We start from the raw sequence: 17,601 nt of genomic DNA on the forward strand, positions 1-17,601 counted from the left end.
CTCAGGTTCTTCTGACACATTTATACTGACTCCTACTTAGTGCTCCACTGAAGCTGCTCAGCAAGGACCAACAAACAGCAATCACCAAATCTAACAGAAATAGTCATAATTTCATCTGATTCACCAGCTGGTAAGGAGTTTGGCAGGCTCAAGAAACAGCACAAAGGCCAGTGTGATACAAGCTATAATTGGAGAGATAGGCAGGAGCCAGAAAACTTAAGTTATAGGCCATGGCAACAAGTGTGGCTTTAATTCTGAATATTATTGGATGATTAAAACAGAAAGGACATAACTGGATTTTCCTTTGTTTAAAAGTTCTACTAAACTAACTTAGGAATAGCAGCAGCCACTAGGTAGGAAGTCATCTAGCAGAAAACCAAAAGCAGTCTCCAACAAAGGAGAAATGAATTCAAACAGGGTAAGATGAAAACAGAAATGAAACTGGCTTAACCAGATGACAGGTACTGATGAGTTTTTGGGGTAGTTTCTTTTGAGTTTGGGTAAGAAAGCCTAAATGAAATGAAAGGAGGATAGAGAGAGGGGAGAGGAGCACACCCTCTCATTTTATGAGGACTTTTACATCAGAGTATATATATGCAAATAAAAGGAACAGTAGCTGGAGAGAAATGTGGAGGGTTTTTTTTGGGCGGTGGGATGGAGAGGGGTGTGTGTGTGACTGAAAGTAGTTATCACTGTACAGCCCTGAGTTCACAATCCTCATTCTATCTCCCAAGTCTGGGATTGGAGGCAAGCACCACCATCCCAGCCTAAAGGGATAGGAAATGTCTACCATATTTTTCTATTGATGGTAATTTTCAAACATTGCTGTATGCGATTCCCATCTTAAAACCATTCACACTGGATGATCGTTCCCTCCTCCTTGAAGCATTTTCTCCCTATGACGAAGTCCCCTGGCTGTTTCATTTGTCTCCTTTGCCAGGTTGTTCCTTTTACAACAGCAGTGCTCTGTGACTGCAGACACTTCTCAGGGCTGTATCTGGGACATTCTATTATTTTCAATCTACTATCTGATCAGATGCCTGACAGAAATTCCCATATTTGCATTACTTGGTTCTCAACTACCTACTGGTCACATCCACTTTCAACTTCACAGCCTTCATAAGCAACATCAATTTTCTGCATTACAGATGCTTTTACCATTCAGCAGCTAGCATTCTAATCCTCCTGCTGCTCAAGGAAGAAACGGAGAAATCCCTTTAACTTCTTCATGTATATCTTCTCTAACTGACCCACAAGCAGTTTCTTTTAGGGCTAGAATCTCTTAGAAACATTTTTTTTCTTCCGACAAAAATAGCTGGCCCTGAAAGGGTTAACATTCCACAAAACTTTCCATCTCATTACATGTCCGTGCGCAATCACTAGACATTTCTGAGACTTGACTATCACACCCTTCCTCTTCCTATAGATCAGCCAATCATGTCAGATTGTAAGGTTGTGCTCCCGTCAGGAGGATGAGACACAGTCACTGCCTGTGTTAGAACAAAAACTAAATGCACGCCTTGCCCAAGAGTGTGCTTGCTACGCCAGTTAGGGTCAAGGCACACTCCTTTTGCAAAAATAAACTCTCCTGAGGGCTTACTTTTACTTTGTGTTTCTTTGTGCGACACTTAGATTATTGCTTCTCAACAAATCAATACATCAAACACGTCTGCCTCTTTTCCACTCTCTGTTGTTACAGTCTATGCCCGACCTCTACTGTCTCTTCTTTGACTGCCACAGCTGTTAGAAGGAAGCCTAATCTTGCCCTGGTCTACAACAACGTGTAAGTAGTTCCCACCTGCACTGCCTCCTGCCACTCTTCCTCTTCATCACCAACCTTTAACCACTGGCATCCTTAAGCTGAAGGCATTCATTCTTATGCTTTTGAACAATTACTTTTCAGATTCACGTGGCCTCCCTCCGTTCTTTGCCTAGTTCACCTACTCATCAGTCCTGATGTGCAATCTTACTTTCCCCAGAGGTCTACTCTGGTATCCTGATACTAAATTTATCACTTCTGAAATAAATTCTTCAACAGCTTTTCTCCCAGGTCACCACATCGATGCACACCCAACTGATACAGTGCATTACAGCCTAGAACTCCTGGACTCAAGCAATTTGCCCGCCTTAGCCTCCCGAGTAGCTAAGGCCAGAGGTGTGAACACCATTCCCTGTCTGTATTTTCTCATAGAGACACATTATTTCCCTTGATAAGACCTCTCATAACTTTGTAGCTATTTACTTACTTGACTATGGGTAATGAGCATTCCTCCTTTATGCCATAAATCACCAGGGCAAGCATATTAGTTTTATTTCTTTGTGTAATGTAAACACAGAGATCTCAAACACAGGAGTCAGGTGAGAGAACGAATACAAAGAATTAGTGAGCTGGGTATGATGGTAATCTGCAATCCCAGCAACAGAAAAGTAGCTGACACATCATCTGGGGCTGTGGGAGCTTTGCATTAGGGTGTTGAAAAATCCCTAAAAGCCATGAGATGACACCATTTTATAGAGTAAGAGAAAAAGTACAAGAAACAAAATGTATAAAGATAATAGCAGACTAAAAGCCAGAAATCAACTAATTCTTACAAATTATGCCCTAGGGGCTGAAGAGATGGCTCGGTGGGTAAGAGCACTTGTTCTTCTAGAGAACCCAGATTCAATTCTCAGCACCTACAAAGTGGCTCACAATGATTTGTAACTCCAGTTCCAGAGGATCAGGTGTCTATCTGTGCACATATGGTGCTCAGATAGACATGCAGGCAAAACACTCATACAAACAAAATAAAAAAATATAAAACAAATTATGTCCTAATATATCACCAAAGGGTAAAATACTAGCATGGAGACATGACAAATATACAATTTTTTTTGTTGTTGATTAAAATACATAAAGGGGCTGGAGAAATGGTTCAGCAATTAAGAACCCCAGCTATGAGGACTATGAGATGATTTCCAGCACCCTCATGATGGCTCACAATCACCTTTGACTCCATTCTGGTACACTTTTACTGCCTCTATGGGCAACAGGCATACATGTGTGATACAGGGACATACATGCAGGCAGAACATATACATAAATAAAATTTTAAAAATATATAGAATACATTGAATCTGTCATCTACATAAGAATACAATGCTTGTTTCCTTTCTCCTTTTCTAAGGTAAATATGGAAACATTTAAGGACAGTAAACAACACAGCCATGGATGTACAGGCTCCACACGGAAGAAACACGGATGGACAGCATACATCTTTTAAAAGGACAACAGATAGAGGGCGACTGGCTCCCCTCTCCTGTCTTTTGAGTCAGAATTGCCTGTGTGACAAGTAAAAAACAAAAACATTTACTCAGGTTAAAGGAAAACATTGTCATTCAATTTAAGGAAAAACAAAGAAAAAGCTCCAAGAATACAGGCTATCTTCTCCACATTCAGCACACTGCATAAATGGGGAACAAGATCATCTAGGGTTACTCTCTTTAGCCAGTGGTCTCCTCCCTTCCTCCTGAATATGCACACAGTCAGCATCCAATACTCACTAGAAATACAGTAATTCAAGGAAAAACACAAATATCAGCTACCAAGAAGACATTATGACTTTTGAACTTTTGAAATATAAAAGGTCAACTTTTAAAATTTTAAGTTTTAAAGACATAAAAGATCCACATAATAAGATGCAGAAAAAAAAAAACAACCAACCCAAACTAAACCAAACCAAACCAAAATACAAAACAAAAACAACAACAACAACAAAAATCCAATCTAACTGATATATATATACCCAACTTCATGTACTAATAGAGAAAAGCTTGTTTTTAGAAACTTACAATGGACTGGTGAGATAGCTAACCAGGTAAAGGCAAATGCTATAAAGTCTGATAATCTGAGTTCAGTCCTCAAAATCTACACAATGGAAGGCGAAACTGACCCCATCATACCTGCACTGCGGCAGCTCCAACCAGCACCAATAAACTAACATATGACTTTTTTGTTTGTTTTTGTTTTTTTCAAGACAGGATTTCTCTGTGCAACAGACCTGGCTGTCCTGGAACTTGCTCTGTAGACCAAGCTGTTCTTGAACAGAAATCGGCCTGCCTTTGCCTCCCAAGTGCTGGGATTAAAGGTGTGCGCCACCACAGCCTGGCTTAACATATGTATTTTTTTAATATACATATTTTTAAAGAAACCTGTGGTATATCTACAGTGTAAACAGACCCCCTAAAACAAATAGTACAATATTCTCTCATCAGTATACAATAAAAGTGGAAATTAACACAGACAAAATTTAAAAATTAAAAAAAAAAAACAATAAAAACACCTCTTTGTGTTTTTTAGCCAAGTACAAAGCTGTCTGGTTAAATACTATGCTTTTAAGACAAGGTGTGGCCACATGATACATTTCAGCTAATGAGATGTGAGCAAAAGCTATGGGTTAAGTGTGGGCTACAAAATCTGGAAAAGAAATTGCTATTTCCTTTGTTCTCAGTGGTGAGAACACATAACCACACAGATAAGAAGGCTGTTATTAGGTTGGCAGGCCTACATAGCATGAGACACCATGGTTCCCGATGAGGGAACCTTCTGCCCACAGCTGGAGTGCAGCTTAGTGAGCACCGTAGCTAGCAGCTACCTACAGGAATACCTATGTAGCATGTTGAAACCTATCTAATATTAATAAGTCTGAAATATAAAAACAAAAAAATCAGCTTTAATTTAAAAACGTGACTAGGTAGCACAAAATAAACCTAATGCAAGGTAGAAAAGATAAAAATAATAAAATAAAAAGCTAAAGTGAGCTGGGCAGTGGTGGCTCACTTCTTTAACCCCAACACTCAGGAGGCAGAGGCAGGTGGATCTCTGTGAGGTCAAGGACAGTCTGGTCTACAAGAGCTAGTTCCAGGACAGCCAAGGCTATTACACGGAGAAACCCTGTTTTGACAACCCCTCCCCCCCACAAAAAAGCTAAGGTGATAGAACTGATTTTTAAAAAAGTGGGTTTTTTGGAAGGAAAGACACAAACTATGAAATACTAAACCCTGAGGGGGAAAAAAGGAGATGAAAATATGTAAAATGAGAACTATTCACAGCTATGCAGGAAATTAACCTTTCCTGAGATGACTTCTTAAACTCATTTGAATTTGGAAATACGAGTAAAATGCAGTTTTCTATGCAAACTTTCAAATATTTTTCTTTTTGTCTTTAAATTTGCACATTCTTCAATGAAGGAAAAAAAACACTAGCAACTAACACATAACAATATCATGTTTGCAAAGTAAAAACACAGACCAAATTCACATAGGAAAAAAAAAATCCACTCATAAACGTCAATGGAAAAATCCTAAATCATATCACAGCTCCTCAAACATGTTACTGTAAGTAATATTAATGAAATTTTTTGGGCATTAAGTAAAAAACAAAAACAAAAAAAAACCCTTTGAAAAGTAGTGAACTAGAGAGACGGATCAGTAGTTAAGAGCACTGGAGGGGGGGCTGGAGAGATGGCTCAGTGGTTAAGAGCATTGCCTGCTCTTCCAAAGGTCCTGAGTTCAATTCCCAGCAACCACATGGTGGCTCACAACCATCTGTAATGAGGTCTGGTGCCCTCTTCTGGCCTGCAGACATACACACAGACAGAATATTGTATACATAATAAATAAATAAATAAATAAATATTTTTTAAAAAAAAAAAAAAAAGAGCACTAGAGGGGCTGAGTTTAGCTCCTGGCACACACATGGAAGCTCACTATCATCTGTAACTACGTTCCAGGGATCTGATGCTCTAATCTGGCCTTCATGGGCATCATACCTGCACACAGTACACACATACATATACATACATATATAATATACATGCAGGCAAAACACTCATATACATAAAAAACAAATCTTAAGAAAAAGACATGAAGGCTGAAGGGGGAATCACTAGAAAGAGGAAGATTAGTCTAGTGGTAGGAAGAATAAGATGGGGTAGAAGGGTATAAAGATGACCAATATATCATATACATGCATGAAAATGCTAAGAGTAATAAATACATATATGATAATTCAATTAATAACAAAGGTGTTGTTTCACCTTTTGTCTGTATGCATGTTCATGTATGTGAGTTGGGGCATATGAATACCATGATAGATGTGTGGAGTCAGAGGACAGTCTTGGACATAGGTCCTATCTTAGGTTTCTATTGCTATGATACAACAGCATAATCAAAATCAATGTGGGGTTTATTTCAGCTTATAGCTTGTAGTCCATCATCCAGGAACCCAGTGCAGGAACCTGGAGGCAGGAACTGAGGCAGAAGCCATGCAGGAGTGCTGCTTACTTGTTTGTTCTCCATGGCTTGCTCAGATGCTTATAGAAGGCAGGACAACCAGCCCAGTGGTGGTAACACACAGTGAGCAGGGCCCTCCACAACAACCATCAAGTACACCACAGGCCAATCAGGTGGGGGCATTTTCTCAGGTGGGGGCATTTTCTCAGCTGTGTCAAGATGACATAAAATTAGACAGTACAGGTCCTCACCTTCCACCTTATTTGAGACAGGATCTCTTGTTTGCCACTGCATTGTGTATACCAGGCTAAAAGGCCTGTGAGCTTCTGTGAGTTCTCCTGTCTCTACCCCCCCCCCATCTTGCCATAGGAGCAATGAGATTATGGACGAGAATCACCATGTCTGGGTGTATGTGGATTCAGGGGACTTGAACTCAGGTCCTCATGCTTTGCCCATTGAACTATGTCTGCAGCCCTCATTTCATCTTTAAAAGGTAATTTTATGTGTGTTGGGAGAAATCTTAGTATGTTAAGACTACAAAAGTGAGAAATACGTCTACTTTGCTACTTCCAAGTGTAATTCTTAATTAGTCTTAAATTCAGCATGCACTAAAGGAGATAATTACCCATGGTCATCTCAAGAACTGTTAAGTGGAAAACAGTACAGAATGAGACCCATGCTTTGAAATCAACTGTGCTTACTTTATAATTCTACCTTCTATATTCATTCCTTCAGCCTGTGTAAGTTATTTTGCCATTCTGCCCTGAGCAATGGCTATAACTCACAGAAGATATTTTATGATGCTACTTAGTATACATATGTATGTTTGTGCATAACAAAGAAAAGTTTCAAAACATTACACATATAACATGAATAGAAATGGAATAGGGTCATCCACTAAGACAAAATAAACAAAATAATGATGGTAGTCCATTAAACAGATTTTTATGAATGGGTCATAATCTGTACTTTAACATTCAAAACAAAATTGTTTTCAGTTCTCAATCTGATCAAGAATGGTGGCAGTTATGGACATTTAACACATCTCTATTGTTGTGGAATATTTCTTTACACTGTATGAAGATGTGTCATTGTGTCTGGTTTAATAAAGAGCTGAATGACCTTTAGCTAGCTAGGAAGAAGTTAGGTGGGACTTTTGGGGACAGAGCGTTCTGGTAAGAAGAAAGGAGAAGCCGCCAGCCAGACAAGAGGAAGTAAGATGGGCAAAATGGAGATGAGGTAACAAGCACATGGAAGAACGTAGATGAAAAAATATGGGTTAAGTTATAAGAACTGGTTAGAAACAAGCCTAGACTAAGGTTGAGCTTTTATAATTAATAGTAAGTCTCCATGTGGGTTTTTGTGAGCTGGCAGCCCAAAGGAAAATCTGCCTACACTCTATTTGTTTACAGTAGTAGACTAAATCCAGGGCTTCATGCACAGTAAGCAAGCGCATCCACTGAGAGCATATTAGGCCCAGACCTTTTGGAAACAGGGTCTGGTTATAGAGCCTAGGCTGCTCTGGAACCATAATGCTCCTGCATCGGCCTCCTATATGCTGGTGTTATAGCCACATATCACCTTGCCCGGCCACGTAATTTATGGAACCTCCTCAAAGCACAAGTTGTAACAATTATAACAGCTGACCATAAAAAAGGTTGCTTATCACCATGTACAGTACTGTAATAAGGATTTGACTTACATTAATTTACTTATCTTTCACGACCAGCCTGATCGACAGAATGAATTGAATTCACAAAAATCTGCCTGCTTCCAAGTGTTAGGATTACACTACTATGCCCATCTTAGATCAATTCATTAAACAACTTCTCTATGGGTATGAGCTATTACCATCATTCATTTTAATTTTATATGTGAAAAAATTGTACAGATACAACCAAGTAAATTTACCTATGCTCATAAAGGAGCTTATGGCAGAACTGGGATTGAACAGGAACAAGTAGTGTGGGTCTGCAAACTATGCTCTTAACTATAACTAATAATGCAATCTTGCTTTTATTGCAGAAACAATGACATTGAAACAGGTAGGTATTGGGTCTGCACTATAAGGTCTAGTTGAAAGATACCATTTTTAGTACCAAATAGGATTAAATTTCAAAAGTACTTTTTTGAATCCCACCATGAGTCATAGATCCAACTAAGGGAATCTGAAACAGACAAGAAATCTGAGCCAAAAGGATGCAATCATAGATGAGAGAACAGCAATTTTGCTAGGAAAAAAAACCTTCCTTTATGCAGCAATTGGAGCTATTACTCCATGTAAAAGCTTTTTGAGGGACCCTCTGTTTGTCTTCTACAAACCAGGAACCTGGTCCATTAAGTCAGAAACCTGCCCTACCCAAGCTGATCTCAGGCCCAGAGTTCTGATCTTGTCCTCTGAGCCACTGCTGCTTAAATCTAGTGACTCAAAGTCAAGGAGACAGAGACTTGGGCTGAACAGATGGCTCTGAAATGTAAGCCTCCGTGAGCCCCTTTCTCATGTACCCACAGTCTACTGCTGTGTTACGTATGGGACTTCCATCTTCATTCTCTCCTCATGGCCCCCATAGACTGCTTCTTCTTAAGGCCAATTCACTTCCCAATCTGTGCTTTTCATCTTCAGTCTTTTGATTATATACTAGCTCCCCTCTCTTTATTCAATACCTTTAAACACACATGGACCTCATCAATCTAATAGGATCTTACCTATCAGAAAAATAGCCTCCAGAAAGTGCTATACTAAGCAGGTATTAAGAATTGCCGGGTGTTGGTGGTGCACGCCTTTAATCCCAGCACTCGGGAGGCAGAGGCAGGCGGATCTCTGTGAGTTCGAGGCCAGCCTGGTCTACAAGAGCTAGTTCCAAGACAGGCTCCAAAGCTACAGAGAAACCCTGTCTCGAAAAACAAAAACAAACAAACAAAAAACAAAAAACGAAACAACAACAAAACAAAAAAAACCCGAAAAAAAAAGAATTGCTTACAGGACGGGGGCTGGCGGGATGGCTCTATTAAGAGCACTTGCTGTCCTTTCAGAGGACATGGACTTCATCCCCAGTGCCCACATCAGGTAGTTCAGAACCACCTGAAATTCCAAGTCCAGGGTATCCAAGACCTTCTTCTTGCCTCTGAGGGCACCCGCATACACATGTTGCACATAAATGCATGCAAACACACATAGACACAGGCACATACACACAGGTACACGGACACATACATTAAAAGAAATCTTTAAAAATTCCCTTTCTTGAGGTTTCATTACTTTTCTTGGCAAACATATATTTCAAGAATTTTGTGGCTATAAAATAGATACAAAGACAGTAAAATGGTAAATAAACTCAGAGTGAGATGAATAAGCAGAAAGCAACTCTGGTACCTGCAGGAGGGAAGGTCTCTGGAGTGGTTGCTGCTGTGCTGGAATTCCCCTCCCAGGGTTCTGTCCTGGCGTCTGTAAATAAGTTATCAAGCCATGTTCCATTGGGTGAGACAGTAGTGCCTCCAGAGTCCGTGCTTGCTGCTCTCTTGGTCCCATTGTCAGAGTGTGAAGAATTGACAGTAGTTACATAGGTGGGTTCCAGAGTTAGATTGGGGCTGAATGTTGGTGCCTCAGAAAGAGAAATTACTGAAGAGGTTGGATTTGAAGTTTTATTCTCCTCCTTAACTGATTCTGTTGTTGATGTTTTAATTAATCTTGTAATTTCTAAAGAAGGTGAAACTACAAACACCAAAAAAAGAAAAGAAAAAAAGAAACATTTTATGAAGAACGAGAAGCTCAAAAGTTAAGACACAAAGTAGTAAGCATTAATAAATGCCTCACACATCTTCTCAGATAGCAATTTTTACCTGTTGTAGCATTGTTGGCACTGACATGTATTAGACTACTGCCAAACAGAACAAGAATGAACCAGGAATCCATGCTGACCTAGAAAACAAGGAGACACATGAGATGAAGTCTTACATTATTATAATTATGTCCAAGTGAGTCAAAATACAACAAGTTATTTTGGGTAGCATCTTTCTTAGCTATTTAAATACATACAAAGGATCTTTTGAGAGCTCGACAGGCTGTTTGCCCCAGAAGTTTAGCTATTAATTGTGTCTTCATAGAAATAAAAGTATATTTAAATAAATATCTTTTAAAGTATAATTCTCAACCTTGGTTGCACTTTAAAAACCATTTAAAAACTCTAGTACTAGACTGTATCTCTATGTATGAGAGCTAAGCAGTCCTTACATTTCCTAAGTTCATCTACTCAGGACCTAAGTACAATACTGATCTAGGTTCTACAGAAAGAATTGAGAACCAGTTTATTTACAAGTCATGCTTCCCTGTGGTTTAAATTAATATGGTAGCCACAATCTGAGTGAAAAGGGGCATATGAAAATACTGAGCTGGGGCATATGTAGGTAATTTATACAAACCCAGAAGTTTGCTGTGCTACAATGGGATTGCCTAGCAGGGGAATGTATTCAGCAGTGGCCTTCCTTAAGTGCAGAGACTTTTATTCCTTTGTAGGCTTTGATAATAGGGACTGGAGAAATGGTTCAGTGGTTAAGAGAACTGCCTGCTTTTCCAAAGGTCCTGAGTTCAATTCCTAGCAACCAATTGATGGCTCACAACCATCTGGAATGAGATCTGGTGCCCTTTTGAGGAAGAAACCTGGTCAGTCATCCTCATCAACTTAGATCATGAAACCCAATATGGACAAGTTCAACAGAACCACCATATATGAGCTGCCCATGCATGGTTCAGCATTACCAGGGCATAAATTTCATTCATTCATTCATTCATTCAGGCTGTGATAATGGAAGGCAGTGCTACATTATGTTAGATGTCTATAACTCGTAAAGAAATGGATAGTGAACTTATATTGACCTCTTACAGAAGCCAGTTCAATTTCTGCCTGATCATATTTCAAAGTTGGCAATGCAAACAACCATTTACATGAGCATCAGGCAGCAGGCTGGAAGTCTATTGTATACATGTGCTTGGCTACTCAGGGTAAATCAACAGAAAATAAACTGGCTTAAAGAATTAAAATTTAAAGGACACTTTAAAGAGCATGAACAAATATTTGTGAAATGAAGGTACAAAATAGCTTTCTAAGGGTAAGAGTAATGCAAGCAACTATAAAAGTAAAAACGGAGGCTGACAAGAAAAATAAAGTTAAAAAACTGATCATAAACATTGTTCACAGATAGGAACTTAGTTTTATTAAGATATTACGTTTTCCAAAATTAGTCTACAGGTAAACATAATCTTGCTAAAAAAATCACATTTTTGTTGATATTAATAAACTGTTTCTAAAGTTTATATGCAGGCAAAAGACTCAAGAGAGTCAAGTAGATATGAAAAAGGAAAAAAAAATTAGAGGACCAGCACTACCTGCTATCAAGAACTCCTACTATAATGTCAAAAACAAACAAACAAAAAAAGACAGATAAAAGAATGGTACAAAGTAAGGGACCAGAAACAGAACTACGTGTTGTCAGGAGCTTTTCTCAGAATCGAAGCAGAAAAGAATTACTGGCATAAAAACACACATCATGGATGAATCTAAAAAGATTCATTTCATATGCTGAGTGAATAAAAGTTGGTACCAGAAGTGCATAATTACGATTCTATATGCATGAAATCCTACCATAAGCAAAATTAACTTGCACAGGAAAAAATCAGAGTAAGAGTTCTTCAGAAAACAGATTTATTGGAATGAAACAGGACAATAATACAGACTGAGTGGTCTTTATTTAAACGGTACAAACTCGAAGTGTATGGGATTCTAGAACTGCTTAGGTTTAGGAGTGTTTGCATACATGTTACTGGGTGGGAGTCTATAAACTTCTGATTTCAGATTAGAAGTGTTAACCTTGTATTCTGTATCCTATCAGGTAAGTGGAAGATGGACAAAGATGAACTTTCAGAACTCACTGAAAGATCTATGCACTTCATTAAAGTAAATTTTATTTTATTTAAAATAAAAAAAGCCCGGACAGTGTCTTATGTCTTTAATTCCAGCACCTGGGAGGCAGAGACAGATCTCTGTGAGTTTGAGGCCAGCCTGGTCTACAAAGCAAGTTCCAGGCCAGTCAGAGCTGTACACAGAAACATAGCCACAAAAGAAAAAAAAAAAATCCTCTAACCTAATGGTTCTCAACCTGTGGGTCATGACCCCTTTGGAGGTCAAACAACCCTCTCACGGGGTCATCTAAGACCATCAGAAAACAAATATTTATATTACGATCCATAACACTAACAAAATGAAGTAGCAATGAAAATACTTGTATGGTTGGGGGTCACCACATGAGGAACTAACTATATTAAAGGGTTGCAACATAAGGGAAGTTGAGAACCACTGCTCTAACCCATAAAACAAATATTGTACTCTAGTAAATTCCATGTATTCTTTAGTATATGAAGAAAAATATACTGATGTTATTTACCATTAAAATACTATTTATATCCAAAATTAATAGGTAGGGACCAACAAGATGGCTTGGTGGTACAGGTGTGTGATGACCTTGGTTGTCAACCTGATTACATCTGCAATCAGATAAAATCTGCTTGCCCTTCCCCTTGCTGGCAAGTTCATTGTCCTGTTGCTGAGGCACTCCCTCACTGGTATTAGAACCTACTTCTTTGGGATTCTAACATAGATTGAAGACCAAAAGCTCTTTAGGAATCCTCTAGGACTCTAGCACCAGACTGGGACTGCTGAGACATCCAGTCTCGTAGATCGGACAATTACAGGATTTTTGGCCTTTCTGTCAAGTGACAGCTATTGTTGGTCTACCCCAGGACCACAACCTGTAAGCCACACTAATAAATCCCAGGAAAAATGAAAAAAGGAAGAATGGAAATGAGAGGACAGGGAAGAGGAAGAACAGAAGGAAGAGGGAGGAGAAGACTATACATATTCATTCCATAAGTTATGTTCCTTTAGGGAACCATAACTGACACAAAGTGCTTGCTACCAAGCCAAGGATCTGAGTCAAATCACTGGGGCGTTCAAGAGAACATATTCAAGCAAATTGTCCTGCATATATGCACTCGACATACATATATACACAGTATACATACACTCATTAAAAATTAAAAAATGAATTGGTAGCTGGTAGAGCATACCTTTAATCCCAGCACTCAGGAGGAAGAGGCAGGCAGATCTTGTGAGTTTGAGGCCAGCCTGGTCTATAGGGCGAGTTCCAGGACAGTCAGGGCTACAAAGAGAAACCCTTTCTCGAAAAAAACAACCCCCCTACACAAAAAGAATTGGTAAGAGGATAGGTAGATATATAATTTAAAATATGTATAGTAGAATACTGTTAAATTGATGATGCCATTGTCAGCACTTATGAGAAAAAGCTGAGTGTGGTGGCACCTACTTATAATCCCAGTGCTGGGGGGTGCAGAGGCAGGCGGATCTCTAGGGGCAGCCAACCTGGCCTAAATCAGAACATTCAGGAACACCCTGAGGAACATGTGCACCCCTCACACATACATCTACACATACACACCTCTCAGCTGGGAGTGGTGGCTCATACCTATAATCTCAGTACTCAGAAAGCTGAGGCAGAAGGACTGTTCTGAGTCTGAAGCTAAGTGAGATCCTGTCTCAGATTAAAAAAAGAACTTCTTTAGATTTTTCTATATATTTAAAATTTTTATATTAGATGACTCATCAAAAAAATGACTGCCACAGAACCAGATCTTAAAAACCCAGGACATAGCAACTAAAATTATTTTTGCCATTGTAAATAGTCTTTTTTTTTTTTTTTATTTTCATGAGAATTGGTATTTTGCTTGCATGTATGCCTGTGTGAGGGTGTCAGATCTGGGAGCTACAGAAGTTGTGACTTACCATGTAAGTGCTGGGAATTGAACCAGTGTCCATCAAGAAGGAAAGCCAGTGCTCTTTTTCTTTTAAGATTTTTATTTGTTTATTATGTACACAGTGTTCTGTCTGCATGTCTGCCTGCATGCTAGAAGCAGGCACCAGATCTAGTTAAGCCACCATGTGGTTGCTGGGAATTGAATTCAGGACCTTGGCTCTTAATGTCTGAGCCAACTCTCCAGTCTGTGAATAGTATTGTGTGGTACTTACTACTGTTGTTAGTAAGAAAGATTGAGGTGGGAGGTGGGGAGGAGCAGACAGACAGCTCAGCGGGCTAAGGAGCCTGCTGGCAATCCTGACAAACTGAAATTCATCCTTGGGACTAGTAGAGAGAACTGACTATTGAAAGTTGTCATCCAAGACAGGCAGTGGTGGTGCACACCTTTAATCCCAGCACCGGGAGGCAGAGGCAGGCGGATCTCTGTGGGTTCAAGGCCAGCTTGGTCTCCAGAGTAATTTGCAAGACAGCCAGGGCTACACAGAGAAACTCTGTCTTGAACCCCCTGCTCCAACCAAAAATAAAGCACACTTGTAATAATAATTACAAACAGAACAGGGCAAATAAAACAAGTCCCATTCACCACCACGAGTCTCATTTCCGAGGAGGTCACTAGATACTTATATCTAAACTCTTCAGAAGGTTTACATTTAAAAACTTATAAATAAGATAAATCTAGTGCTTCAAATTTTACTTAAACAAATCCTAAACACTTTCCATATCAATACACATAGGTACCTTTCTGGTCAACAGCTGTAGTGCTTTATTACGTGGATATACCAACAATATTTTAGTCAGTCCTTTCTGTTTGCCTCTATTAAGAGTTGACTGTAGGAGGCAGGCAGATGGCTCAGTTGGTAAAGTACTTTGCTACCAAGCTGATGATATGAATTTACTCCCTGGGACTCACATGGTGGAAGGAGAGGACTGATTCCTGTAAATTGTCCTCTGACCTCAACATGTGTATGCACACATGCATGTACACACATGCAAATGAAATAAAATAAAAATTTTAAAAAGTTTTTGTGGAAACTGGAGAGCTGGCTCAGCAATTAAAGTGTTTGCTGCTCATGCAGAGGAGTTTGGTTTCTAGTACCCATGTTGGGGGCTCACAACTGAGTAGCCTCCACATGTACCTGTACTCATGCACACTTACCCCCTTACTAATTTAAAAAGAAATTAACCTAAACAAGATCATCCCTGATGGGCACACCGAAAGGTCCATCTTCTAGAGTCTAGATCTCATCACGTTGATAACAGAGATAACACCACAATTGTGCTTTTCCCAAGACTGACTATTTTCCAAATGCTCTTAAAATTCAAACTCAGCATAGCAAACCTGACATATTTTCTATGGGGTAAATGAAGGTTCTTGTTCTCCATTGGGGATACCCAAGTGGGCAATGCTCACTGGCTGTGAGATTTTCCACATCTTCTCTCCCATCTAAAAAGACCAGGATACATTAGTGCTACACATCTTTAATCCCAGCACTTGGGAGGCAGAGGCAGGAGGATCTCTGTGAGTTTGAGGTCAGCCTGGTCTACAGAGCAAGTTCCAGGACAGACTCCAAAACTACACAGAGAAACGCTGTCCAAAAAAAAAAAAAGGGGGGGGGGGAAGAGAGAGAGAACAGGATACTCTTTATACATTTTATATGCTAAATACTTTTTATACCTCCTCTCACTCTCTCACTTAATCCTTACCAATTCTGCTATGCTGACAGCGCAGAGTAGGGTTATGAAAACTTACTCTATGTATACTTTGCTGTTGGTAGTATATCCCCCATTATAGAAACTGTAAATGTTAAATTGGACACCCCTGAAAAACAAGTAGTTGAGGAAACAGTAGCCAGGACTGTGGGCACGCTACAGGCACTTTACTACTGAGCTACCCAGGCCAGAAACCTGAATTTTTGTTTTGTTTTTCAAGATAGAGTTTCTCTAGGTAGCCCTAGTTGTCCTGAATTCAGTTTATAGACCAGGCTGGCTTTCGAACTTAGAGATTCACCTGCTTCTGCTTCCTAAGTGCTTGGATTAAAGGCTTACATCACCACCATCTGGCCAGAAACATGAATGTTTAATTCATGGACAATCAATTATATATATTTACACACATTTCAGGGCTAATTTATTTGAAAAATAAATTCTGCATTCAAAATTAAAAAATGGACTACCACAGGCACAGCAAAAATTTGCTAGAGAAAGCCTACCTTTGTTGGCTTCTGGCTAAAAATCAGTATTTCTTGCCCTGATATATAATTCCCGCCAGTGGATGCCAAGGCTGACAGCCACAACCTCTCACATGAGGACAAAGAGAAGAAAACTGAGGCACAAGAGATCATGTCTACTATTTAGACATGTGGACAATTGAGCAAACTCTAGCCAAAGGGCTAATAAACTTAATTGTGCTGTGTGATCTCTAGAAAGGTAATTTTATTTTTTTTAAAATTTATTTATTTATTATGTATACAATATTCTGTCTGTGTATATGCCTGCAGGCCAGAAGAGGGCATCAGACCCCATTACAGATGGTTGTGAGCCACCATGTAGTTGCTGGTAATTGAACTCAGGACCTTTGGAAGAGCAGGCAATGCTCTTAACCTCTGAGCCACCTCTCCAGCCCTTTATTTTATTTTTTTAAGATTTATTTATTTATTATGTATACAGTGTTCTGTCTGTCTGTATGCTTGAAGGCCAGAAGAGGGCACCAGATGGTTGTGAGCCACCATGTGGTTGCTGGGACTTGAACTCAGGACCTCTGGAAGAGCAACCAGTACTCTTAACTTCCGAGCCATCTCCCCAGCCCTAGAAAGGTGATTTTAAAACACATCTCAGGTGCTGGAGAGACGGGTTAGCAGTTAAGAGCACTTGCTGCTCTTGCAGAGGACCTGAGTTTAGCTCCCAGCACCCACATGGCAGCTCACAGCTGTCTGTAACTCCAGTTTCAGGTGATCCAATGCCCTCTGGCCTCCAAGGGCACCAGGCACACATGTGGTGCACATACATAAATACAAGCAAATCATTCATACACAAAGTATTTTCAGACAGATGCAACAATCTCAATTCTGACAGAACTCACATGGAGTAAGAACAACTCCTCACATCTGACTACTGATGACCTAGGGAAGAGAGTGTGAGGGTGCTCTGCACATATTTAGTACAGAAAGAGGTTATAAACCCTAACATTAGCGAGTGTCATGGGACACACCGACATTCCCAGCAACCTGGAGGCTGGAGAAGAAGGATCTAGAGTTGAAGGCCGGCCTGGGACTAGCCATGAGGCGCTATCTCAAGGAATCAACAGTAACAACATAAAGTCCTTACTAATGACGGAGAGCTGAGCTGTGCATTCCTCAAAGCTTAGGTTGTGGTTCTAATACCTTCCATTAATTCTTTCTACTCACATGTTCAAGCATACACCTGCAATTCCAGCTACATGGAGGG

At 39.7% G+C, this 17,601-nt stretch overlaps 1 protein-coding gene across 2 annotated transcripts in view; it reads right to left on the reverse strand.

Moving 5' to 3' along the window:
• Window positions 1–17,601, reverse strand: part of Ptpra (protein tyrosine phosphatase receptor type A) — a 101,183-nt gene that overhangs the window by 39,800 nt on the left and 43,782 nt on the right. For both annotated transcript variants that reach the window (XM_038330234.1, XM_038330233.1), the window contains exons 2-3: window positions 10,114–10,192; window positions 9,647–9,985 (exon numbers count right to left, since the gene is read on the reverse strand). In XM_038330234.1, the coding sequence (XP_038186162.1) occupies window positions 9,647–9,985; window positions 10,114–10,186 (412 nt within the window). In that variant the 5' untranslated portion in view covers window positions 10,187–10,192. The remainder of the gene's footprint in view (window positions 1–9,646; window positions 9,986–10,113; window positions 10,193–17,601) is intronic.

Source organism: Arvicola amphibius, chromosome 5, assembly GCF_903992535.2.
Source record: "Arvicola amphibius chromosome 5, mArvAmp1.2, whole genome shotgun sequence".
In the NCBI taxonomy this organism is placed as follows: Eukaryota; Metazoa; Chordata; class Mammalia; order Rodentia; family Cricetidae; genus Arvicola; species Arvicola amphibius.